Raw genomic sequence first — 27,798 nt, forward strand, 5'->3', positions numbered from 1 at the left:
CCGGCCCATTTCCTCAGTAGGGGGCGCCGCGGGCCGCCCCTGGCCGACGGGCCTCCCGGAGCGGCCCTCTTCCGGCTTCCCCCCCCGCCCGGCGGTGGCCAGGCCCGTGACGTCACAGGAGGCGGGACCAGCGCCGCTGCCGGGTGCTGGAGGCGCCATTGGAGCCGGCTTGGCTCGGGTGCTCCGCGGAGCAGGCGGAGGTTGGGCCGCAGTCACTCCCGCGTCCGCTCCCGCTCCCTGGCCCGTCAGCGGCATGGCTTGCGGGGCGACATTGAAGCGGCCCATGGAGTTCGAGGCGGCGCTGCTGAGCCCGGGCTCCCCGAAGCGGCGGCGCTGCGCCCCTCTGCCCGGCCCCACTCCGGGCCTCCGGCCACCGGACGCCGAGCCGCCGCCGCTTCAGATGCAGACCCCGCCGCCGACTCTTCAGCAGCCCGTCCCGCCCGGCAGCGAGCGGCGCCTTCCAACTCCCGGTAAGCTACGCTGCGGGCTTGGCAGGAAGCCAGGCCCCGGTACTTGGGGGTGGGGGTGGGGGGAAGGGTTATGGACACTAGGCTGATTTATCCGCCGACCCCTTCTTTGCCCCGTGAAAAGGGAACTGGGGTGCCGCTGGGCCTGGTCGCTTCCGGGGATGGGAAACATCCGGGAGGGGTAGTGGGGCCACAGTGTCGGTTTTCGGTTTTCATGGAGCTGGAGAGCCAAGAGGGGTGGGCAGCCAGAGGAAGACGGGAATCTCCCTGGCCGCTCGGGGCCCTCCCTGTCCTCCCGGCCCCTCCTGCCTCCGCTGCCTGGGCCTGCACTGAGTCGCCCTGTCGATCCAGTGGGCCATGGAAAATTGGATTCTACTCACGAACCCGGCCTTGAGGGTGGGGGTTGGAGGCTGGTTACTGGGAAGGGGGCTGAGTGTGTGCTGTTCCGCACTGGACTGTAGCTTGTAGGGAGACCTGATTTCCAGAAGTCTTGAGGGACCAGAGGCCACCGCAGAAGTTACGGAATCCAATTTCAACCTGACTAATTCTAAGGGACTGGTCATGGTTTGTGTTTTTTTTCACCGTATGGCTATTGTCTTGTACCATATATGGCTTGAAATCGGTAGGTCGTTAACTAGAATTTGAATGTCCTTAAACATACAGAGGTTCCAGAAGCAGGAATTCAGCTATCCGTAGCAGAGAGACTCGCCTTTAATAAGGGCATTGGCCAAGTAAAGGGAAAGCTGATGTGACGATAAAGTAAAAAATAAACTAACCATTGTGTGGGAGTTGAGGGGAAAATGCATGGGAATTAATATTTAGCAGTTTTATAAGGGCTCCCGGAAATGAGGGGAGTCTCAAAACTGGACTTTGGCAAGTAATTTCTTTGTGTGTGTTTTTCTGTTTTTCGAGCATAAGCAAAACCTTGGAATTGCCATAAAATCATTCTTTCTTCACCCCTTTTCAGTTACCAGTATCTTTAGGCTTTATTTCCTCCTTTGCAATTCCACAATGCAGATTTCAGGCCCTCATCCTCTCCCACCAAGGTTCCTGCAGTTTCCAGCCAGGCTCTCCTATGTTCACCTCCTCTTCATTCTGGCATTCAAAGGATTTATCAACTGTAACCATATCTTACCTAATCAGTCTTTTATACATTTTTTACCAAACTATGCCTTTGTTCTTTCCTCCAGACCCGCTTGGCTGTGTCTGTATTCTTGCCTTCCATTATGGTATTTCCCCTTTATATTTGCTGACCCAAATACATTCATTTCCTTAAGTCTCCCATCCATTACCTGACTAACTCTGCCCCATGAGGAACTCTGTTGACTTTAAATTCCCAGACCACTTAATATTGCACTGAATGAGAATATTTGCAAAAGTTCTTTGTAAAGAGCCCTTCAAAAGCAGAGAGTGTAGATGCCCATTTGAAGTGATTTTTTTTTCCTTCCACTGCTCCTACAGCTACCCAAGGATAGTCACATAATCTTTCTGGATCTCTCTTCAACAAAATAGAATACTTGCCCTATCTGTCTTAATGGATATTATGTAAATGTCTTATTTCTTCCAATACTACTCTCTAGACTAACTTTATTGTAGTTCACATTACAGCAAATGCATAATAAGTGATTGCTGAATGTATTTGGAAGCCTAAATATGGCAGAATGCTATAATGGGGGGGGTCACTATTTTTTTAATCTGAAAATTTAATCTTTGCATATAGATCATGCAAACTAGCTTCTTGGTCATATCTTATGTTAAAATATTTTGTTTAAAATATTCATTCGCAAAGATTGATCAGTTATGTTTTTTAATGCTTATTGGAATATGGTTCTGTTATGGACAAAACAAAGTATGAATGATTCATTATTGAATGCTTTGGTTTATGTGAAAGGTGTCCTCTGGACTAAAAAGGAAGAATGGCCCAGCTGGCGTGGTTCAGCAGTTGAGCATCGACCCATGATCTGTAAGATCGCAGTTTGGTTTGGGTCAGGGCATTGCGGGCTTGATCGCCAGTAGGGGGTGTGCAGGAGGCAGCTGATCAGTGACTCTCTCATCGTTGATGTTTCTCTCTCCTTTTCCCTTCTTCTCTCTGAAATCAGTAAAGTTGTTTGTTTGTTTTTTAAAGGAAGAATGGGGGAGGAAATATTAGTTGCTATACAAGTAGAAAGAATAAAGCCAACTGATAGAAAAATTAATGTAAAAATCAGTAACTTCACTCTGTAACATCCTAGTTGTTATTTCAAGGGTTGTTAAGTTATCTCAGAAATGATCTGAAACTATGTTTTCGCTTCATTTTAGAAAAAGATGTGTCTTAACACATTTTGTGGTGAAGGCCTATAAAATTAAACCTTTTATTGCTTAAATGAGTAAGATGGATGGATACCAGTTATGGAGGGGGGTTGCTGACCTCAGGGAGATATTTGTAAACATGGAGTGAGTCTAGTTGCAAAGCAATTAATTGATCATGACGTGGGGATTCTGGAATAATTTCCAGAATGAGGTAACATTTTAGCTGGGTCTGAAATGTTGGAAGGAGAGAGACAGCTCCATTTCAAGTGAAGCAAAATTGCTTGAGCAAAGGTCAGAAAACCCACAAATTAAGGAAAAGATAGTTTAATGCAACTGAGTTGTAGTGGGAGATGAAACTGGAAAAATAATGGACTTAGTCTGCTATAACCTAGAAGCACAACCGCAAATAATGGGAGACAAAGCTTAAAGTTATCCATTGTTAAAAAGAAACTTGCATTTTTTGTAATAGGTTTTTATCGATTTTGAGAGAGGAAGGGAGAGGGGAAGAAAGAGAAACATGGATAGGCTGCCTCCTGCACACCCCGTACTGGGGATCCAGTCTGCAACCTGGGCATGTGCCCTGACCCAGAATTGAACCGTTGACCTCCCAGTGCATTGACAATGCTCAACCAACTGAGCCACACAGGCTGGGGCAGAAATTAGCCTTTTTTTTTTTTTTGATGCCTTGCCTCTCATATGTGGCCGCCTTGGGAAGAAAATCACATCTGCTTCCTTATTTTTGTCCTGTATGTACCATTGTAGATTCTTTGATTTGCTAGTCCTTCTACCAGCCTCAAAATTGTACCTTTCCATTTGTTCACTTGGCCGTGCAGGAGGCAGTCAGAGGTTTATCAAAGACCTTCTATTCTCATAAGCATTGTCCTAATAATTGTTCTTTCTTGTTTCAAGTTTTTGCAATTGCTTATAACCTTGTATTGAATCTGGCACATGTGTGCTTGGAGAATATACTTTAAAGATGAAGCAAAGATTTCATAAATTCAGGGATCTAAAATGTGAACTTCATAGCATTCTTAAGGGAAAGCTTTGCCAAATACTGCATTGTTTCAGTGTTTAGGCTGAGTGTTATGGAATTTAGCTATGTATGAAGCTACTTTGAATTCATGTCAGTTCCTGGGCATTATTAATATCTTTGATTTTTGATTCTCACAACTTCATTGGGCAGGCATTTAACATTTATATTGAACTAGGCTAAAGATTTTTTTTTAATATATTTTTATTGATTTCAGAGAGAGGAAGGGAGAGGGGGAGAGAGATAGAATCAATGATGAGAAAGTCATTGATTGTCTGCCTCCCTCCTGCATGCCCCCTGCTGAGGATCGAGCCTGAAACCCGGGCAATGTGCCCTGACCTGGAATGGAACCTCGATGATCTGGGTCATAGGTGGATGCTCAACTGCTAAGCCACACCAGCCGGGCTAAGCTAAAGATCTTGAATGACTTCCCAAGGTCATAGTCACAGCTAGGAAGAAGCAAATTGCATTGTTAACACATCCCCCTCCCCATTTAAAAAAATACAGCTAGAGCAAAGTGTACATTAGAATAATGTGAGTTGGGGTGAGTGATATAATTTTCTGGTTTTTAGGAGGCTTTACTATCTGGAAAGTGAATATTCTACCACAAAAACAAAAAAACTTGAAAACCGCATCCTTCCAGATTCTATGTTGTCTCTAGGAGTGCACTTCAAGGTGGTTAGTGATTTGTGTGTCCTGGACTCCTTTTAATAGTGTTAAATTTGGTTTTTGATTATGTTGAGTCAGAATAGTAATCTGAATCCCACAAAATATAGAATTAAAAAAATATCTTCTAAGTCCTGTTCATGAATTCCAAGCAATAACTTTCAGGTCTCTCTCTGGCTATGAACATAATGGTGTCTGCTTTCCTCTTCCCTAAAGATCTTGAGTCCCAAACAGGACAAGAGTTTCATGTTAGAAGGCTTTGGGTGGTAAGAAACTCACCCCTAGTGCCCTAGTTTGTGAAATTGTGCAACTTAAAGGAAATAAAAATTAGTCCCCTATTAGGTGAAGGATTTGTTTTTTTCTTTAAGTTAGTTAATTCTACAGCAAACAGCAAATCTGGTCTTCCTTGTCACAGGAAACAAGCAAAGGGAATTGTCTGAGTGGCTTATGCCAAAATAACTGCTATTCTACATATCGTTGAAATAGTGACAGTAAGAGATCACACTTTGGGGGTTATAGGAGGAGTGCTTTATTCAGTATAAATATTTTTCTTGTTAATATTTGTAACATGGGGGAAGGACAAGAAGTTTGAAGAAATGACTCAAGATGAATGCTCAAATGTGTATTTTTTTTTTTTAATTTAGAGCAAATTTTTCAGAACATAAAACAAGAATATAGTCGTTACCAGAGGTGGAGACATTTAGAAGTTGTTCTTAATCAGAATGAAGCTTGTACTTCAGAAAGTCAGCCTCACTGTTCAGCACTCACAGCACCTAGTTCTCCAGGTAAGTATGCTTTAATTGCACAGTCCATTTAAGAATTTGTAAATGGTACTTAAAACGATGGTTTCCTAATTTAGAATTGATTTCGTCTAAAGTAATAAAATTGGTAAAGTGTATGCATTGTATTACTACTTATAAATACTTTTAAAACCATGGAGTCATGAAGTTGGAAAAGACCTTAGGTTGATTTGATTGGGCTTCCATCCAGCCAATGCAACAGTACCCTCTATAACTGCATTGTCTAATACCATAGTCACTAGCCACATGTTGCTGTTTAATTTTAAATTAATAAAAATTTAATGAAGTTTTAACATTTAGTTTCTCACATGCAGTAGCACATTTAAAGTGCTTAGTAGCCACATGTAGTTGTTGTATTAGCACAACTATAGGACATTTCTGTCATTGCAGAAAGTTGTGTGACAGCATTGCTCTATAACATTGACAGGTGGTTAGAGATGATGTGTTCAAATAGAATCTCAGGGTTGGAGTGAATCTTTCAGGTCACATAGTTCCACCACCAGTCTTGCCTGCCATATCCCTGCAGTCAACAGGCCAGCTCTTGAACATCTCCATAGGTAGTGAACTCTCTCTCCTTTAACAGTAGTTTATTTCCTCACAAAGTATTCTACTTCTTAATAGTTCTAAGGATTAAAAATACCTTGATTAAAAATTATCTCCTTGTTAAAAAAAAATTATCTCAGAACAAATTGGTGTTGCCCAGGAGAGATGGGATGGGGGCACTGCTTAATGGTTGAGGTGTTACTTTGGAGTAGTAGAAGTGTTTTGTAACTAGATAGAAGTGGTGGTTGTACAACATTGTGACTATACTAAATGCCACTGAATTGTTCACTTTATGTCAATTTCACCTCAAATAATTTTTTAAAAAATCCTTTTCTTATAACCCAAAGGTTTTGGCTCTGAAACAACACCTTTTCTAATTGCTCTTATACATACATAAGAGATAGCCTTTCAATGGTTATAGCTAACAAGTCTCAACTTACTCTCAAGATTTTAGTAATATAATTTTGAAGTAATAGAATATGTTATAGGCAGAGAAACAAATACAAATCATAACTGGCTAGATGTTAAGCAAAAAATGATTTGTTTCAGTCTGTTGAATAGTTTTATAGACTAAGAGGGCCAAAGAAACAAATTCCAGGCTAAGCTTTGAAAAACAACTCAGAACTGGGCTACCAATGGAGCTGCTTTTTAAAAATCATGATCAGGAAGTCAGTTTCCATGTTTTCTGGCTTTTCAGAGGATGTTTTGGTTCCTAACTACTATCTTATAAACCTTTCACTCTTGATTCAAAAGGAATCAAGGATGAGATGTGTAGTGGCTAATTGTCTCCTTCATTCATACTTCAATGACTTTGCTAACTATTTTTTACATTGAGCAAGTCGCTTGGTTTCCTAAGTGTCAAACTTTTCTTATCAGAATCACCTGTGGAACTTAAAAGGTGCCGAAGCCCTACCCCAGAATTAAATCAGAATGTATATATATATTTTTTGTTAATTCCACAGATAATTATGATGCACCGCCTTGGTTAAACATAGGTCTAGGTGATCTCCAAGGATCTGGGTAGCTCTCATGCAGTGAATCTACTTTTCCTAACCCAGACTGGAGGCTTTATATCAGCTTTAAACTTTTTGTTCTTGACGAAATGAGCATTGAGTATGGGCTCTGATTGTTATGGCATCAGAACGTTTTTTTTGTATGCTGATGAGCTAGCATACCTTAATACATGTTGTTCCTCCTCCTTCTCAATTTATCTTTGTCCTTGCTTTGTAAAAACAAATTTCAGAAACTCAGAGAATTTTGCGGAAATGTTCCATGTAAATTAGTGAAAAATATCATTTTTATGAACAATTTTTATACCTAGGTCTGTTTGCATGAAGTTATTAATTCTGAACCTTAGAACTAGAATTTATTATGTAAACTAGATTTGTCTTTTGTCCAGGTTCCTCCTGGATGAAGAAGGACCAGCCCACCTTTACTCTCCGACAAGTTGGAATAATATGTGAGCGTCTCTTAAAAGACTATGAAGATAAAATTCGGGAGGAGTATGAGCAAATCCTCAATACCAAACTAGCAGGTAGGCTGATGGTAGTGACTATGCCATTGTTAATAAGGTTCAGTAAGGATTAACCCCAGTTAAGTAAATAATAATTTAGGAGTAGGACATCATGCAAGAAAGCTTAATGAATTGTGAGTATTAAATTATTCCCTTTGGTGATTATTTCATTTATATATTATATGGAAGGACTTTTCATTTATATTTCTGAAACAAGATAAACCAGACTTTTCTTCTGATAATTTTTCATGTGAGCAAAGGCATTGAGTAGGCTATTTGGGCTAGCTGACCTGTAAACAGGTGGTTGGGATAATGCTAATCATCAGTAGGTGACTGGGAGGTGTGGAGTATAGTCAACATAATCAGACTTCCTGGTGGGAGTCACTTAGTGGGTGTGGGAAGTGAAGCATTCCTGTGATTTGTAGGTACATTAAAGTTTGGAAAGCACAGCTTAGGCAAGAACAAAGGGAGTAATTCATGGTGGCAACAAGTTAGAGCCTTTGGTGAAAGGAAGGGACCTGAATCAGAAATAGAAAGTACCTGTTAAGTGAAAGAGGATGATGCTGTGATGAGAGAGGGTTTAGGCACCAACTTCTTCCTGTGACAGTATTGTTTCCTAATTTGGTGACCTATACCACATGCCTCAGAATGTAAATAGGTCTGCTTTAAATTGAGAACTGTTGGGTTAGCAACAAAATTAAATGGATTTCTTTATAGTAGAGCTTCTTTAATATACTAATAATATATATTATCAGAAGAAACTAGTATATCGTTCTCCTTTCCTACCACCACCCCAAAACTGTTCAGACCAGCTGGCTCTAAGGTACTACTGTGAAATAGTCTACAATTAGGTAGTATGGAATTTTCTCTTAGCTTTCTAGCCATCCCACCTTTTTCACTCAATATGTATGTTGAACTTTATAGCAAGGATAGAATGCAGCAAAGGGCTTCAAGCTTCATGTCCTATAGAAGATATCCTAAAATTTGCTGGGGTAGTAGTGAGCATATCTATATGTCTTAGGAAGCCATTAGTAGGGGATAGAGTTACAGCAGGGACAAGATTATTAGGAAAATGTTACAGGTGATCATTGATCAAATCCAGGAGTCAGGATTTGGCTCTGGCATCTAAAAGGAAGTAACAGATCTCAGAGTGACTGTTATAAGGAGGACCTGAGAATGGATAATTTAAACTGGGAAGCTAGATGTGATCCTGACACTGATTCTTAAAAAATTGGAGGAGAGTTTCCGGGGATAGTATATACTGTCTTTCCCCTCACAGAACAATATGAATCTTTTGTGAAATTCACACATGATCAGATTATGCGACGATACGGGACAAGGCCCACAAGCTGTAAGTACTGCCAAGTTTTCTTTGAATTTCCCAACTTCCAAGAGCGAAATTTTAAAACTGAGTACCTTGTCTCCCAAGAGCAAAAAGCCCTTATGAAGTAAAATAATAGCTATCATTTAAAGAATACTTACATGCCCAGCACCATGCTAAGCCCTTTTGATCCTTTGAAGTTTATTTCATCCACAAGAACCCTGTGGGAGAAGAACTATTGTTTGCCCCATTGTACAGGTAAGGGTAGCACTTAAAGAATTTAATTTGTCCAAGCTCATGTAGCTAGTGGTTCAGCCAAGATTGAAACCTAGGTAGTCTAACACCAGTGCCAATTTGTTAATTTATGAAGATTAATTTCTTAGGCTAACTTGTCAAGAGTGTGGTGAGAATTTCTTAATTCTAAACATCTTGCAACTACCAGTTACTCAAAACATAAATTATAATAACTATATATCTACAGAACCTGACTCAGGTTACTTAAATTCTTGAGAATTTAGGACCTTTTAAATGGTGACTCATATTCTTCATGCAATTTATCACATTTACCATTAATTGTTATTTAAAAAGCACAATGCTGTCTTTTTTAGTATTTTTACACATTTTTGTTTTTATTCCTAATTTATAGATGTGTCCTGAAGCTTTCTTGCATATCTGGGTACCAGGTTTGACCTCAAGAGATGGCTGCTGTGCACTTTTTGCAACTGGTTTGATATCACATTTCAGCTCCAACTTTGCATCCTGAGAACACTTAAAAGGTTTCTGCAGGTCCATTTTATACAACTTGAAAGACCTTAAAACTTTCTGGTTGCCACAAGCATATCTTTCTTTTCTGCTCATCCAATAAACAGCTGTGCCCTACTGTGATAAATTTTCCCAACAAAATACCTGGAGCAGCAGTTTAGCAAAATATGCCCTCAGTGGCACTCAACAAATGGAGTTTCCCCAAGCACAGTTCTGTAAGAAGTGTGTGTGAGAGTGTGTGTATATGTGTGTATGTGTATTTTAAGTTATTATTTGTATTGTGCAAATTTTTTTGATCTTGGGGATTCTGGCTGTGAATTTGATGCACGACAATTATGGTTAAAAACATTTGCTTGATCTACAGAAGATCACGAATGTTTTGTGACCATATAAGTTTTAACAGTGGGTTGTTTTATGTGTAGGTATTATTGTTAAATACAGGGACTGTTTTCAGGCACAGAATATGAATCATATGTTAGGATGGACATTAGATGTGATTATGATGACATAGCAAAGGTCTGTGGTCCTAGGTCTATAAATGCGCAGTGAGGAATTAGAACGAACTGGAGACAGGCCATTTGACACATGGACTCTGCCTAGCCGTGTTGGAAAGATACTTTGACTCCAAGCCTTAAAATACCCATGTGGAGTCTGTGCTCACCTCATTCACACAAAGATCTCCCTGGACACTGAACCTCTAAAAAGAAAAAGTTTCCCGGGAACAGGAGCATCAGGGTTTACTTGGGAGCCTAGAACAGGTGAGCACGGGGCTGGGTCAGGCCCCGGCAGTACTGCTGCTTGGGAGGAGCCACTTCACCTTTGTATCAGTTATTACAAATAGATTTGGATCCTTTGGTCAGGTTCTCCCAAATTCTTTTAAGAGGTGTCCATGTTCAACTGCTTGAGCTTTGTTTTGGCAACCCCCTGCCCAAAGTTGCTTACAGACTGTTCTTCACCTTGTTTCCAAGGCTGAGGAACAGAAAGTTAGCCTCTATTTTGAGGAGGTGGAAGTTAAGTATACATTTATTTTTTACTGTGACTTGTTCAGGACCACATTTTACAAAATGCCTTGTTTCATTTATTATTGTTTCTGGAAAGGAAAGTTCTATTAAAATTGTTTTAGTTTGAATATAGAATAGTTTTTTTTAATTACAGCTTATTTTGGAAAATCTGAGTGTAATTAAAATGTATGCCAATACCTTCCAGAGTAAGGTAATATTCAGAGACAGTTCTGATCAAATGGCTTAGAGAAATTTGTGGAATATTCACATTGGAAGATTCCTTATTAATGAATGTCTTTGACTTAAATCTAACCAAAAACTGCAACGTTATTCTTTGTACATTTTCATTATATAGTGTTAACAAGCTTAGTTGCAAACAAATAAAATACTTAAGCTATTTGTTTACCTTGCCTTCTTAATACTGTGATGGTGTTTATTAATTAAAATAATTTATGCGAGGCTGCTATAACCATTTCCCCAGTTCAACATTACATTTAAGAATTACAGACTTTTTTTTTAAAGCCCAACAGTGATCTTTTGAGAATTAAAAGAATTATTTTACTTCATATTTGAAGGGCAATTTGTTTCATCTCCTCTTTTTCCAGGGTAAGTCACTTGTTCCTGGAAGAGGAACATAGCAGTGGCAGTAATGGGAGTGGCCTTACAGTGGGATAGCCACACCAGAACAAGGGAAGGGCAGCTGTGGGGGCCATCAGAAGTCCTAAAGGATGGACCAGGAATAGGGAGCACTGCCTCACTGAAGTCTTCTTGTTACAGAATCAGTGTGATATTCTCAGGATTGCGAGTGTCGGCTCCATTTCTACTAAATAGCGTCTGGCTGGGAAGTAGAGTAACTTTCTATAAGGAAAATGACAGGCTGTTGTATTATGATATCGTTGCTTTTTGGGACCACATGGCTGAGTTTTAGGATCTCCTCTAAAGGGACTAGACCTGTTTGTTTAGTGTTTATCCAGAGAAAAGACAGATCCTAGGACAGAAAATGGGGACCTGTAAGGTAGGCCTTAGACTAGCAAAAGGAGTTTTTCTCTAGACCTTGAGTTATAGAACTTGAACTTAGGGGCATTTTCAGGTAGGAAAGTATCTTTGTCCCATGAGGATAGGTCAAGGCCCAGGAAAGAAGAAAACCTACAGAAACCTATAAGAATGGGCCAGGACCTGTGGTCTCAGAGCAGCCATATCTAATGAGTTAGTTTCATTGTATTTGTTATCCTCTTTAAGTCTTAAGCTTAAGGACAATGAAAGGAGTAAGTGTCCTTGTCTAGGTTAGAGGAGTCCAGGGGAGATCAAAGTTCTGAGGCAATGATGATTGTTAAGAGCTTCCCAGGAGAACATCAGGGGATATGAGAATCTGGGCCAGGTTCCACACATGGTGAATCTTCTCTGCCCACCAGGAATGATCAGTGGGCTAATATTGTAGTTAAAGGAATGGCCTTTGGTGTTTGTAGCCCTAGAGTTAGTCTGCTCTGCCACTATTTTACTATGTGAACCTTGCCAAATTACTGAACTTTCTGAGCCATAGTTTTCTTATCTGTAAAACAGGAGTTAATTGTACGTGCATCGTTGGATTTTGTTTTAAAATGCAAGATTAAATTAATCCATGTCAAGAAAGTATTTAGCACAGCTTGGGATATAGAATATGCACTTGGATATGTTATAGGAGGTTTCTTTACAGTGGTCTTCATCAGCTCTGAAGACCAAAATCTTCCTTTCTGCAGCCGTGATTCTCAACTTTCCAGTATGAAGAGCCCTTTGTTAACATCAAAATTCCACATTCTCTTACTAGAATTTGTACTTTTTAAGTGTTTGACTAAGAGAACAATAAAAGATGAATGACAAATGAATTCAATGATGCCTTTCAGTGAATCTGTATTTTGTTATTCACTAAATCAAGGGCCAGCAAACTGGCCTGTTTTTGTAAATAAAGTTTTATTTGAGCACCGCCACACATATTCATTTGCATCTGGCTACTTTCACACTCCAGAAACGGGGACAGTATGGGCCACATAGTTGAAAATATGCCTCGGCCCTTTACAGAAACGTTTCTGAGCCCCTTTACTGTAGCATGGATATGCATTTGAAAAACTCACAGGCAAGGCGAACACCATGCATCACGGACTGGTGGGCAGGTCCTAACTTACTATTCCTAGGGGAGGCTGAGGTATGGTGAAGAAACCCTCTACTTACAAGTGAAAACTCACTGATTGCCAAAGTGAGGTACAGAAAAAGCTAATGAACTTTTCAGAGCAATGATTCTCAAGGATGGGGACAGGGAGTATACTATTAGTGAGGGGAAAGGCTTAGAATGACTAGTTATTTTATCTTTGGCATATTTAATTTTGAAATTTTAGATACAAAAGTGGGTTATGAGAATTTCATGTTTATCAGAACTTACATGGGCTTAAAGATAGTCTGTTAAATACTGTTCTCAAGAACAGTGATTTCTTTACTGTTGTGATTCTTTCCTTGAAAATGGCTTCAGAGAGTGCTACAGTCTTCTATAGCTGCAGTTAAGTGACCTTGGATATGGTTTGACACCTTCAGGAAGAAAGGAATGTGTTTACCTAGGGAAAGAGCTCCAGCTACCCACCCCAATCCACACTTGCAAATAAATATTTAGCACTTCATTGGAGGGAGGGTATGATCATTTTGTCTAAAATTTCAGTACCTGAAGTCTTCATGAGTCACTTGTTTTTACTGATTGTTGTTTATAGTGCCTTGTCTCTCTTCATGCTGGGGTATCTGTGAGCTGGACAGTAGATTTGAAAAATTATTTGTAGAAATAAACAGCACGAGGATAAGGCATCTACCTCTAGAAAGGATTTCTTGTTGCCTGTGCCTGAGACTATTTCCAAACTTCCTTAATTCAGATTGAAGGCTGGAGGTTCCTGGATCATCCAGATGGCACTCAACCAGGTGTCCAGTCCATGCGAGGACTGTTTACTTTCGTTTCACCTGCATCTTGAAAGTGGAACACTTTGGAATCCCAGCTTAAGGTGTCTATGGTGGGAGTTCCCACCTTCAGCTGGCCTCGGGTTTTGGGTTTTGTCCCCTTCAGTCCATGAGGCTTCTGAAAGTGCAGCTCAGGCTTCTTTCAGATTGGTAAATGCCTTAAAGGAAAGAGCAGCTTTGAGTTCTAGTCTCTGGGTTCTCGTCTAGATTTTGGCTCAGTAATTGCTCATTACCTACTTAACCTTTTTATGCTTTTAAGAAAATTATATTTCAACTGCTTTTTAGCAGTAGGTTGGTCGAAATTTCCTGGTGCTCAATTTCTAGACATGAAATTTCCTATGTACTTCTTGCTTATCAGAGCTTTGGTTGGTGAAGGCTATTAACCTAGCTTGGTACCCAATATTACCTTCATGTTAATGGGAGAAAAGTTGGGAAAGACACGTTAGTATTGGCGTTTAGTGTTTTTCAATCGTCCGGCAAGCATCGCTGCCGTCTTCTGAATTCTTTAATTGTGGAAGACAGGTATTTGAGTTTTAAAAGCCCAGTAAGTTATGTAAGTGACCCTAGTCTATTTCTTATGTCCCCAGTACCTGACTTGGAAGTAACATAAATATTTAGTTAATTGTATTTTGACCCCTGAGAAGCGAGCGCACTCTAGCAAGGTCCATGAGCAGGTAAGATAAGAGCTGCTAAGCGTTGCATGAATGGTACAGGTAGTGGACCAAGGAAAAGAGATGGCTTCGTTTGGGGAGGTAGAGTTGGAGTAAGGTTTCAAAAGGAATAGGGCTCAGGCAAAGTAGGAACTGGGATTTGAAACGAGCAAACGCTAGTGGTGGGAAATCATGTGTGCAGGCACAACGTTCTCGCTTAGCCAGAGTAGAAGACTTAGGTAGATCCAGGGAAGAGAACTTGAAGCGTGGTAGTAGGGGCTAGATAAGGAAGGGCATTGACATTTAGGAATTTGGCCCTTAATCTGTGGGAATCTGAAGAGTTTTGGGGAAACAAACTCAGGGTAAATACAGGACAGAAGGTCAAATGCCAAACTGGAGACAGGTTGACCAGTAAAGAGCCTCTTGGTCCAGTCAGATAATGGAGGCCTGCACTTTGCTTGGGAAGGATGATAAAATGTGGCTCAGGCTTTGCCTGTCTGAAGAGCATGGCCCTTGAAGAATCTTCCTAGTCTCACCTTCCCTCTTCCCATAGGCACACTTTCAAAGATCCTTTTTCTTCTGGCGTGGCTTGTTTTTGCTCCTCAATCCAGCTCAATTCTATAGCTGCTGCTGCTATAGATTTTCTTAAATCCACCTATTCTTTGATTTTTTTAAAAAAGGTATGTTTTTATTGATTTCAGAGGGAGAGAGAGAGAGAGACAAACATCAGTGACAAGAGAGTTGTCATTGATCGGCTGCCTCCTGCATGCTCCCTACCGGGGATGGAGCCCACAATCCGGGCATATGCCCTGACTGGGAATCAAACCGCGACCTCCTGGGGGTCGATGTTCAACCACTGAACCACACCAGCTGGGCTCCACCTATTTTTATTTTTTTTAATATATCTTTTGATTTCAGAGAGAGGAAAGGAGAGGGGGAGAGAGAGAGAGAGAAACATCAGTGATGAGAGAGTCATCATTGATCGGCTGCCTCTTGCACGCCCCCAACTGGGGATCGAGCCTGCAACCCAGGCACGTGCCCTGACCTGGAATCAAACTGTGATCTCCTGGATCCTAGGTCGATTCTCAACCGCTGAGCCATGCCTGGCCCGGCTCCACCTATTCTTAAAGGCACTTGTTTGCACCTGCATGAATTATTTAAAATTCTCCCTTTCCAGCTGTCCTCGGGACCAACCAGCCCATTATTTTTTATGGTGTTCCTATTGTTCCTCTGCTGGGAATTAAATCCTTTCTCACTTGACAAATGCCTATTTAAGTGGCAGTTGTCTTTTTGCTCCCTTGCTCATGGCAGTTACTTATTCATTTGATGTTTATCGTGCACCTACCATTTGCCAAGTACTGTTCTGGGCTCTAGGACTGTATCACTGAGGTGGACAAATAAGGTTCCTGCTTTTGTGGTAGTTTCATTCGTGTGAAGCAAGACAGGCAAACTAGTAAACAACTTTGCCTGTCTTGATTGATTGAAAACTGTTTGAAGAAAACAGAATGGTAATGATAGTAACTAGATGCCTAAATTGGGTTGTAAGGAAGGCCTTTCTGAGGTGTACTACTTATACTCCATTTTATGCCTTTCTAAAGCTGTATAATGCATTTATGTGTCTACTTGATAAACTCACTATACTGAGGTCTTAATAGCACCTTGAGCTATTATCTCTCTGTCCTTGGTTCCTAAATGGTAAGTGAATAAATGAATTATGTGACTGTTCCTCTCCTTTTCCAGTCATCAGTGCACTACCTGAAACTCCCTTAACTCTCCGAACAAGTAATTTTAAGCCTTTCGCGGGTTGTCTCTGCAGCCAGGGTAAGAGAGATGCAATCCTTACCCTGGGGAAGCTCATGGTCTATAAACAAGCATTTATAAAACTTGCTTTGATAAGTGTTCTGTGCATCAGAGAGCAGAGTGTTTCCTGAGGAAGGCCACTCAGCTGCCCTGGCAGGTTCCCTCCAGGTAGTTTACCCTGGTCTGTACTCAGGAAGGCTGACTCACTAATAAAGCTGTATTTGTCTATAAAACCAGACTCCAGTGTGTTAATTTATGATGAGAAACATGTCAGGTGCAGTAGATTGCCCCATTGGCTTTAACTGTGTTTTCTTCATGAAATCATACTCCTTGGGAAGCCTCATTAAAGAATGAGGGGAGTTAATTCCAGGGATGGGATGTGTACCGTCACTAGGTACCTCCGCCACCATGAGCCCGGCACAGCCTTCCTCCTCAGTTCGCTTCAGCGGTTCCTGGTCCTGTTGCATCTTCAACTTGATACTTTCTCTAACCCCAAGTGGGACTCTCTCTGTAGTTTAAATGGTCACTCTTATTTGCATTATAGTCCAGGCCTTGGGACCCCTTTCTTTTTGGGTTACTTTGCTGATTGGCTTTGTTGCCTCTTCTCTTACAGCTCCTGGCTTGGGGGTGAGAGTAGGGGGAGTTCCCACACTCACTCTCTTCCCCCACATGTGCTGGGGCCCACAGGCTACCAGATCATTCAGATCTGTGTGGCAGCGGTTTCAGATACAGGCCCAAAGCTCCCGACGTGCTAAATTACAGGCGCCTGTCTCCGGTAGGACTGAGGGGTGTGTAACCACCTGCAGGTCGAGGGCAGCACCCTGTGGACGGAGACGGGACTTCGCCCGCGCGCACGCAGCAGCTGAGGCCAGTTTTCTGAGGTGGAAATGGGGCCCTTACATTAGGTCATGGAGCCAGCTTTTATGCCCTGCGATGGGAACGAGGCTACGTCTGGGAAAAACAGGCCGTGGGGAGGGCCCGGTCCTGTCCTTCCGGTCTCGGAGCCTCGGTTTCCCGAATGCAAAATGGAGGAAGCGACACCTCGGGCTCACCTCCCTGCGCATAAACCCGTTCACTTCGCGGTACAGTCGCACTGCCACGCAGCCAGGGGTCCACGAAACAAGGCAGCGAGAAGGTAAGTGGGGGTGGGGGTGAGGAACAGAAAGGGGCGACACGGAGCCCCTAGCGAGCGTTACATCACTTGTGACGTAAGCACAGCGCGCGACCCCAGCGGCCACGTGGCCCCGAGCCCGGCGCAGGCCCAGTCCTGCTGCGCGGTGGCCGGGTGGCACTTCTTATTCGCAGTAGTGGAGGACCGGTCGCCGCCATCTTGCACGCCCGCGCTGACACGGCCGTGTGCACAGTCCCGTGGACGGGTAGGCGAGTCAGCAGTTAGCAAGGTCTGTAATAGGCGCGTCCGGAGCCGCCGGGACCTCAAGAAAGGCCTCCTACACGCCCGAGGAATTCGGGAACCCTTTACCAGAAAATGGCGGGGTGTACAGTCCGGGTGGGAGACAGCAGGGAGGCGGCCGTGAGCGGTGGTAGGATCGTTCCAGACAAGAACCTGCTCCTGCAGTTTGGAAGCATGAGAGCAATTCTGGGTGGCTGAGAACACAAGGAGGTTGACTAGGGGCTGGTAAGCAGTGGGACCTGAGAACTTAGAAGTGGGAAGAAGTCGGATCATGAAGGGTCTTGATGCCAAACCCCCAAATTTGGACCTTTTCTTGAATACACTGGCACCTCAAACACAGCCCACGCAGTATGAATGACCGCCTCCTTTGTGTTCTCTCGTCTGGTTCATCTTTGATCACTTGCCACGGCATTCTGTGTCTTACACCCCCACCCCCACCCCCGAGCTCAGCAAGGTCCATGCCGTGGGATAAAATCGTTTTTTGAATGATCGGATTGAGTTTTAGAAAAGCAACCAAAACAGGAAGAAGGGAGAAAGGCTGGATGTAAAGAGCCATCGTAGTTCAAAGTAAATTGGTTTCCCCGACCTCCAGTTCCCCCTCCAATCAAGGGTTGAAATTGGGCAGCATAAAGGCTATTTCCTGGGCTTTGTTTGGCCAGTACTTTTTAAAAAATTCGTTGCCCCAAATTTTAAAAGTGGGAGGTTTCACATTTAAACAATAACAAAAGATTTCTGGCTTCTCTTAAAAAATATGAAGATTTGACCATTTGGGGCCCTGATTCTCTCCACAGCAATAGGATGGAGCTGAGTATCTCCTGCTGCCTGTAGACAGGACAGACTTATGCCCTCCAGTCATATTCCCCACCACTGCTTCCCATCAGTCAAACTGAGGCCGAGGCCAAGCCCAGCCGGGCGTGGCTCAGCGGTTGAGCGTGGACCTAGGATCCAAGAGATAAGGGTTGGGTTCCCGGTCAGGGCACATGCCGGGGTTGCCCCCTCCATCCCCAGTTGAGGGGCATGCAGGAGGCAGCTGGTCAATGGCTCTCATCATTGATGTTTCTCTCTCTCCCCCTCTCCCTTCCTCTGTCTGAAGTCAATAAAGATATATTAAAAAAAAAAACACAAACAAACTGAGGCCAAGTCCAGTTTCCATTTATCATGGTGCTTTTCTTTTCCTTATAGTGAGCTCTGTTTGGACTTAAAGGCATCTGTGTTGCCCATCTTTGTACTTACCTATCCTGCCTGCTATCTGAGAAGTGATACAATGAAATTAGTCTTTTAGGAAGATTAGTCAGTGAAAAAGAGATTGTCATGAGGAGCTGGGAGGCAAAAAAGAAAAAATAAAATTGGAAACTTGTGGAAGGAATATTTGAGAGAACTTGGGCAGTAATTAAATATTGGATGAAAGGTGAGGAGAAGGCAAAATACAACTTCAGTTTCCTGCCTGAATGGCTGGGAAGGTGATATCGCCACCATAAATTAGAAAGGGGGAGAAATGCAAAGGGTGGTAGTGATCAATACCTTGCTACCTCTAGTATTTTGTGGGCAAGGGCTATGAGTTAACAATTCCATAAGCCCCCAGTATTCTGCTGGGCATGCATTAGGTGCTCAGGAAATTCTAGTTGAATTGAAACTCTTATGTGATGGGGAAAGAGAATTGGAATGCTTGAATAAAACCAGTAATTTTGGGACCTTAGGAATTGTCTCCAGAGTGAGTGGTTCTGGAGTTTAGGGGTACTTAACACCTTTTGGGGGAAAACCTATGCAAAAGTCCTGAAATAGATCAGGAATTTGGCATGCAAAAATGGAGATGGGGTAGAAATGGTGTCATTCCTGGGAAAAGAATAAAAAAGAAAGATCAAAGATACTGGATGGTAGCACTTTTCCTGGAATACACTGAAACAAGCTCTTGGTTGGAGCATTAGGCAGGGACTTTGGACAGTGAGGCTGGGAACGTTTGGAAGGCTGGACTTGTATAAACGTTTTTGAGAGCACATCACTTAAAAGCAAAAATTTTCAGCCCAAACCCCAAATAAATATTTATGTACAAGTTATTTATATATACCACTGCAGTGATTTTATGCACTTTATAAACATTTACACAAAAAATTAGAAATTTAAAAAAGATTAGATAAACAGAAGTATTCTTGTATTTTCTTCCCACACCCTCAATGTATCATATCACACACACCCTATGGTACCCACACATACACACCACTTTGGAGGCCCTCTGTAGTGAAAGGGAGCCACTGGAGATTCTGAAACAGAGGAAGACATGGACTTCGTCAACTTTTCCAAATCAGTAAACTTTAGAAGCTGAGACATCAAAGAACTGAGATTGCCTTAGAATGCTTTCCATGGTCCAGGAACAGCCTCAGTGCTTTACACGTAATTTAATCCCCAAAGCAACCCTACGCTGTAGATACTATTTCCTTTTAAAAATAATCATTTTTTTAAACTGATCTTAGAAGAGAGGGAGAGATCACTTTGTTGTTACACGTATTTATGCCTTCGTTGGTTGATTCTTGTACATGCCCTGAGGGAGAATGGAACCCAAAACCTTGGTTTGGGGGGACAATGCTCCCAACTGACCTACTCAGACAGGGCAGTACTTTAACCTTAATTTGAGGAAACGGAGGTTAAGTGAGGTTAGGAAACTTTCCCAGGGTCACACAGAAGCGGCGGAGCAACCCACCTAGAGCGGGTCTACACAGTCCATGAGCTTAACCACTACTGCAGTGGCGGAGGGGACACTTTTTTCTCTCGTGTGGCCTTGGTCAAGTACCTCACAAATCAAAGCTGTCGTGAGAGTGCTTGCTATAGCGCCCGGAGGCAGCAGGGGCTCAGTAACCGCTGGGCCGTCTCTAACGCGGCTCTCTAGCGAACATCAGCTGGTCCTGGGTCTGTATCTCCAGAAGTCCTGGCGCACAGCCGCGCAGGCGCAGGTCGATAAGCTTGGTTCCTATGGTTTCCGGATCCAGACGGCGGAAGGAAAGTCTGCTCCGGGCGTCGTGCTGCAAACGTCGCGCTGCGGGCGTCCTTTGCGGCAGGTCTCCGCGTCGCCTTCAGTCCATTACCTGCGGCCACCAAACAGACAAGGGCACCGGGGCGGCAGGACGGTAGGGCCTGCGAATGTCCGCGGCGCAATTTAGCTTAAGGAATTTCCTTCCGAGATTTCTTTAACAAATTTCCTCTTGGCTTGCTGGGTGTCCGTTCTCTCTGACTCGACCTCTGGGCGTGTTTTCCGCTTTCCCAGGCCCCTTCGCCCACGCAGCCAATGTCATCGAACCCTGTAGACCGCACCTCTCTCGGTCCTCCTTACAGGCTGAGATTTCTTCCGGACTAATGCTTTGGCCTTCTGGCTCTTAACCCGAAGCCCACGCTCATTTTCTCGGCTTACAAGTTCCTGCGTGATTGCGGCCCTGCCCACCCCTTCAGCCCATTTCGTTCTTCCCGACATGCACTCTGCGCTCTAGCCACGTCTGGGTCCTCAGTGTCCCCTCAGACATAGCCAGCACCTCCGGCTGTAGCTCGTGCAGTGCCCTACAGGAATACTCTGCCCGCTGACCTTCACTTGGCAAACTCAACCCATCCAAAAAGGCATTCGCAAGTCTCTTGGGCAGAATTGGTGCTTCCGTCTTCGAGCTCTTAAACCCTGTTGTGTTCCTTCCTTTGGGTTCCCAATTCGCTGTGTATCTGTATTCTCGTACTTAACATTGCAGCTGCTTCTTCCCCCCCATTCCAGTGGCTGGAACGTTATTAATTAGTAAATGACTTAAAGAATGGATAGGAAATTTTAAAAATAAATGCACCTTTAGATCTACCATTCATACATAACTGCATGGCCTTTTGTTGTGTGTGCTTTCTTCCAGTCTTCTTTTGCAGACAGTTTTTCTTTAGCATTATTGTAGTACTTTCCTTTATTTGACATTAAAATGTATGTCCCATGTATATTATCTTTTTTCCCCTGAATATCTATCATATTCTAAGTAGAAACTGGATTTAATTATCCATTTAAGTTGTTTGAAATTAATCTTTTTTTTTTTTTTTTTTAACCAAACTATTACTGAATCCCTACCTAGCTCCCGTTCTCACTGCATTCATTGTTCAATAGGGGAGACATTCAAGTAAATAGTCCATTATAGTGGCATACAAAGTACTCCTATGGGAAGTTGAGAATGATATGTTAAGATAAAGAAGGGACACCAGTTTCAGGATAGCTTCCCTGGGAAGGTGTCATCTAAGTTGATATGGATAGAAATATGTGAAGAAATGTTTCTGTGCTTATGCTTTTCTGTGTTTTTTTTTTTTCAGTATTCAGATCTGACTCAAAGAATTGAGATCATTAAGTCAAAACATAAACACTTTTTGACTTTTGATAAGAAAGATTTATCAATATAAAGAGGACTTTTATACACTTTTTATTTCTAGTTCTCTTTTCCTTGGGTTTTGTGAAAGCACAGAAATTGTTCAACTACCAAAATTGGGAGAATCTGTCTAATGAAAAAGTTTGGTGAGAGGAAGTTGGGAGAATAGTGTAAAATATCTTTCTAGAGGGCTATGTATCATAATAATCTCATTTTTCTTAGAAATTTCTTACTTGACTTTACTTTTATGACATACCATTTTTTTATCTTTCATTTCAGCCATGCCTTTCTTTGATATACAGAAAAGGCTGGGCATTGACCTAGACCGCTGGATGACAATCCAAAGTGCTGAACAGCCTCACAAGATTCCATCTCGGTGCCATGCTTTTGAAAAAGAATGGATAGAATGTTCGCATGGAATTGGTGCTATCCGAGCAGAGAAAGAGTGCAAGATAGAGTACGAAGATTTCGTAGAATGCCTGCTTCGGCAGAAAACGGTGAGGAAGTGATGGAGATGGGAACTGAGTTGCTTCCTTAATTCTTTGGGGGCTACTTTTCAGTGCATATAATTGGTCATTGGGCAGTGACTTACCCGGTGCGAACTGGCAAGACTTTTGTGGTGAAACACTTCTACTTAGGCACCATGTCAAGGAAGTTAAATGCCTTCAGATCTGAGGAGGACCTGTTGTTCCTCAGTGTTCTTCCTCATCTTCTCATAGGTTTTCCTTAGTATCGTACCTTGCCGTAGCCATCAGTTTAGAAATTACATGCCTGTGTCTGTTTCTATTTTTGTAGGAGGCCATAAAGCAAAGAATATAAACCTGTTGTGGATGTTTGTGAAAATCTTTCAGATTCATTGAGTCCTCATTGGGAGGGAGGTTAAAACCCGGAAGGTCTGTTGCATTGAGGCTGATACAACAGCCTCTGAAACACTTACACTCTGGGGAGGCAGGGGGTTCATGAGATTGCTCGAGGTGAGCCTAGTCAAAGCTGCCGAGGGACAGGGCTTGTTCACACATGGTGTCTCGGTCCAGAAGAGTTGGGTGAGTTCCTAACGTTCAGGGCCCTGTTCTCCCTTAAAGAAGAAATCTTTGGGTGTGGGCTATTGTTTTGCCTATTTCTGTGCTCCAGATATAACAAATAGGAATATTTTTATTATTCGTAATTTCTTGGAGTTCGGAGAGACAATTTAGATTTTCAGTCAAATTTTATCACAAATTTATCAAAATTTTTACATTTCTTTTAACATCTGCTGTTAGCATTTGGTTAAAGTGAAGCCAACTTGGAAGGAATGAGAGGGTGTAGGTCATAATTTTGTATTGGTCTCTGCAGGAACATTGATCATTAAGTGAGTAATAGTATAGTGTAGTCTGTATCGTAAGACAATGGTAGGTCGGTCGTGTTGGCCACCTACCCACTAGCTAGTTCACAGCATGCCTTCCCTTTTTGCGGACCCCTGTTATTCCTTGCTCAGCTTAACACTTGACTCACTGCGGAAAATTTACACCAAGAGGAGGCAGCGTGGTGAGGTAGAAAGAACATTGGATTGGGAGTTAGAAGAACTGGATTTTGATGTGGTTCTGCCATCACTAGTTTTGTGACTTCAGGCAAGTCACTTCTTGGTTTCCTTATCTGTAAATATCAAAGAGTTGCCCCAAGGTCACTTCCTCATCCTCTGAATTTAGGAATAAATATGTTACTGTTTTAGAGGTCACCCCAAATAACTAGATCCTTCCCCCTAGGCAAAGAAGCTAGTGATTCAGGGCATTAGAATCAAGCACTGTTCTAAGTGCCTACCATGTAATAGTGCATTTATTTCTCACAACAATCTTGTGAGTTGCTTTACTGTTATTTCCCCTACTACATAATTAAAAACTTGAGGCAAGGAAAAATTAAGGCCATTGCCTAAGGTCATGTAGCTAGTAAGTGGTGTAACTGGGATTTGAACCTGGCAATGCTGGCTCCACAGCCTGTGCTTATTAGATCCACAACACTAAGTGGTGATTGGCTCTAGTTCAGAGAGAGATTTAATCCATGGTATTATGATAGCTCAACCATGACTTGTCCTCTGTTGGGAAACTCTTTCATAGAGAAATGTTAAGAATGTAGTCTTTTAAAAATTGTTAAAGTTTATGTCAGTATTTAGTATACCTAGAGTTTTCTACTGAAGTTATATCCTAATTCTTTAAAATTAATGGGATGTTTAACTGAATATACTAACTCTTCATGCTTTTGTGAAAACTTCGTCATTCACTAAAAAAATATTTATCGGATCATCTATTTTATCAAGAACTATTCTAGACACTAGGAATATAGCAGTAAGCAAAACAGCAAAAAGTCCCTGTCCTAATGGAGCTTATATGGTGGGGAGGGGAGCAGAAAATTAACAAACGAGTTAAAAAGTTAAAAAATAGTGTTTCAGGTGTTGATAAGTGCAGTGGGGGAAATAAATAGGAAAAGAACAAAGCGCTGGGCATGGGAGCTAAGTGGATGTTCAGAGAAGAGTTCAGCAACAGGTGACATTTGAGCAGAGACTTAGAGAAAGTGAGCCAACTGGATACGAGGGGAGAACACGCTCTGCTGAAGAACCAGCAAGTTCAGACACCCTGAGCTGGGTCAGAGAGAGCTAGGGGAGGGTGTTAAGACTTAAATTCGGAGTGGTAGGCCTCTGTCATTATGAGGAAGGATTCAGTTTTTTCTCTCAGTAAGATGGGAAGCCATTGAGTTTTGAGCAGACAAATAATGCAGTCATGGTTAGTGAGTGTATTTTCTATGTCAAAGAAAATACGACTTACGGCTCTCACACAGTCTTGTATAGCATGACTCATTGGCTAGGAATGGCCTTCCTGAGAAGAGGCAAAACTCGGGGCTCAACAGTGATTAGTAGCTGAATATTGGGTCTTAATTTCAGTGTGGTAAAAAGAGACCTTATATTGGCTATTCTTTTTCATTCATACCCAGCAAACAGTCGCCAGCAGCAGTGCCACTTTCACATAGAGAGGCCAGGAATATATAAGCTATGAGATGATCTCAGCTTTTAATATTTTTAAAGATTTTAGTATGCACAAGTACATGCCTTAAAGGTTTTTGACCTGTATGTTTTTGTCACTGTTTTTGTAAAATCTGTATTCCTATATATATTAGGAATGTTTTAGTTACTAGATTTCAAGGAGATAATATTGTATATACCAGAAGTTTATTTGTTAAAAGCTTGGGAAATTATTTTAAGTTAGTTTTTAAGACAGGTTTCATCTCAGAGGCCCTCTAGGATGGAAAGCTTCTATAATTTAAAAATGAAACCAATTTTCCTTCTGTTTCTCCAGCCCTCACTTTCTGATGCATATCTCCCTGTAGTTTTGTATGTAGGTATGTATATATTTTAGAGAGAGAGAAACATTGATTTCGTTGTTCCACTTATTTATGCATCCATTGGTTGATATTTGTTTGTGCCCTCACTGGGGATTGAATCTACAACCTGATTGGTATTCCAGGACAATGCTCTAGCCAGTTGAACTACCCAGCCAGGGCCTCCCCCTAGTTTTAAATACTTTTTTCCTTTGACAGATGAAACGTCTGAGTGCGATCTTGAGACAGCGGGATAAACTAATCAAGGAGGGGAAGTACACGCCTCCACCACACCACATGGGCAAGGAGGATCCTAGGCCCTGAGCAGAGCAGCGGCCGATGGCTGGAAGCTGATTTTCATGTTTGCTCTTCTCCACTGGAAAGTTTATGTACTGACAACCTCTTTGTGAATGTGTCTAAAAATAAAGGATTGCTCCATCCTATTTGTTCTGTTTTCTCTTGGATCATACTTTTCTATAATAAGATTGCAACCTATTTTTTAAGTTTGGAAAAATGCCTCCTTCTATGCCTTAAAAATTTGCATCTAGGGGATAATAAGCTTAATGTATATGAGGTATTTCAAATATGGTAACTCATTTAAGAAGTTGCAGTGTTCTTTAGTGCTTTGATTCTGGTTATTTTCCATAAAGCACAGACTTGGGCTGGGAGGGAGAGGCAGCGAAAACTGATCGTGTGTTTACTGTAAGGTCTGTGAAGTCTAACTTTAAAGGTAAGAAAATGCCATGTTCAGATAACAGTTTTGAAGAAGCATTGCCATTGTTCCCATTTGCTATCTTACACCAGTGGTATAGAGTACTTCTAACTGACATGCTTAGCAACATGCTTTTAAAAGAAAAATCTGAATATAGAAGGGATCCCTCTGAGGGATCGCCGGGAAAAACACGAAAGGCTGGACCTGTGTTTTTTAGGAAGCATGTGTTGGCCCCGCAGTTTCAGACTTGAAGGAAGAAGGGAGAGTAGTAGAGACCAATGCAAGGGCACAGACTTCGCCTAGAATAGTGGTAGTAAAAATGCAGAGGGGATGGAAGGGAGGCACCCTTAGAGATAAAGTCCCTGCACTGCTAAGGGAGGGCAGCCCTGAGGCCCCCCTCCTGGAGTCAGTCAAAATGGCGTTCAGTCCCCCACCACACTCCCCAGCCTAGGCATCTGGAGCACTCACTCAATTCCAGTGACCATTCTAATTCCTGGGATTGGCATTGTCACTTACCACAGAGATTTGAGCAGAAACTATCAGGCCAGGATTACTTGTCTATAATCTGCATATCGTTTGGAGGCGCTTCTCTGCCAGACCTCTCTGAAGACTAGAGCAACCCTGGACTTCTGTGGCTCCCACTGCCTGGGCAATGCCTCCAGCCAAGAAAGAGATGGGGAGAACTCAATTCTACAAAATCTCACTTGGAGCTACAAGTTAGTAGTCATGTCACTTGCAACATAACATCAAGCATTTCAAACCCAATCTCGTTGAAGTCACCTTGGGCAAATTACCCTTTCTGAGCTGCAGTGTCTTCAGTTGCAAAGTAGAGTCACACACATACACACACACACATATTTAACCCAGAACTACTTTGCATATAATAGGTACTAGATAAATGATAGCTGCTGCTGCTTCTCATTATTATTGTTACCACTATTGTCTATGCCTCTTGAAGGGTCTCTTTAAGTTGTGTTTCCTCTTAGTCTGATGCCAGTGCTCTTTTTTCCTTATCGTGTGGAGGGCCAGACACATGGCACTGTGGCCAAGGAGAGTGACGATGTCTTAGGCCATACACAGCTGTGAGATGTATTGAGCTGGGGCTGTTGTTGACAAACCAAATTGTTTTTTCTTTTATCTCCAGAAACAGCACATAAGGGAAGCCAAGGCTCTGCAGGAAGCCCATGCCTGCTGTCAGTTGTTGAGTTGTGCTTTATCCAAACAGAGCGAGAGATTGCTCAACATTCTCAGCTCTGGTCAGAAGACTGGAGGTGATGAGCTGGGGACACGGAGAGGTAAGGACTCAGGCAACAGATCAGCATCTCTCTCTTGATAGTTCCCTCTCTGGAGGAAACCAGAATGCACTGGGTCAAAGAGGCCAGGTGGCTCATTAAGCCTCATGTTCTTGAAAAGGGGTCAGTGAACTCAACAATTTGAAAACATCTGCCTTAAGATGACTTTGCCTCCACACTGGAGCTGACAGGTTTGGACACTGAAATGGCAGAGCTCACCAGGTTAGCAGAACTAACTACTTGTTTGAATCCATGGTGAGAAATAGATCATTTTCAGGTCTCTCCTTAGAACTATTGTAACTTCCACATTTCTGGGATCACCAGTCTGATTGGAGCTACCACCACAGCATTCTTTGCTCTTTTAGAACACAAAGCTACCTTCCTTGGGGCTTCACTTAGCAACCACTGAGAACCCAAGGTTTCTGCTGACTTACATGTTTCTATGGGCCAACTAGCTCACTGGGTCCTACTTCCCACAAGAGTGGGCTGGGAGCCCACTCCAGGTCATTTCGTGATTAGGGGTTTCTCAAGAGGAATGAGCTAGCTGTTCCTGAGATGAGAGGGGCCTTTTTTTTTCTTTTACTGGAACCACTCAGAACAGTCTGTGCTAACACAGAATTTTGTGCTGGGAGAGCAAGAACATTACTGCAATGATGTAGCAGAATCTTTTAAGGATCCTGCCAATGGCTCCTTTTCTGGTGTCACATCTAATCTTTGCTGTGGCCAACACTTCCTGGAGATCAAACATAAGTTCTGATACAGAGGTAGCAAGTTCAGACTCCTTTGGTAATGTAATAACTAGAGATTCAAGCCTTTTGTAAATAAATACATTCATTATGAGAGGGGCAGGACCTACAGT

At 42.4% G+C, this 27,798-nt stretch overlaps 2 protein-coding genes across 2 annotated transcripts; both read left to right on the top strand.

Moving 5' to 3' along the window:
- The first annotated feature begins 162 nt into the window (after window positions 1-162).
- Window positions 163-12,259, top strand: AKIRIN1 (akirin 1). Its single transcript, XM_016218796.2, has 5 exons — window positions 163-470; window positions 5,097-5,237; window positions 7,195-7,329; window positions 8,588-8,659; window positions 9,276-12,259. The coding sequence occupies exons 1-5, from the start codon at window positions 254-256 to the stop codon at window positions 9,284-9,286; spliced, it is 576 nt and encodes a 191-aa protein (XP_016074282.1). The 5' UTR covers window positions 163-253; the 3' UTR covers window positions 9,287-12,259.
- Window positions 12,260-20,186: 7,927 nt separating this feature from the next.
- Window positions 20,187-25,378, top strand: NDUFS5 (NADH:ubiquinone oxidoreductase subunit S5). Its single transcript, XM_016218804.2, has 3 exons — window positions 20,187-20,342; window positions 21,870-22,087; window positions 25,155-25,378. Exons 2-3 carry the CDS (start codon window positions 21,872-21,874, stop codon window positions 25,257-25,259), a joined length of 321 nt encoding a protein of 106 aa, XP_016074290.1. The 5' UTR covers window positions 20,187-20,342; window positions 21,870-21,871; the 3' UTR covers window positions 25,260-25,378.
- The last annotated feature ends 2,420 nt before the right edge of the window (window positions 25,379-27,798 follow it).

This window comes from Miniopterus natalensis, chromosome 9 (genome assembly GCF_054644295.1).
Source record: "Miniopterus natalensis isolate mMinNat1 chromosome 9, mMinNat1.hap1, whole genome shotgun sequence".
NCBI classification, from domain to species: domain Eukaryota; kingdom Metazoa; phylum Chordata; class Mammalia; order Chiroptera; family Miniopteridae; genus Miniopterus; species Miniopterus natalensis.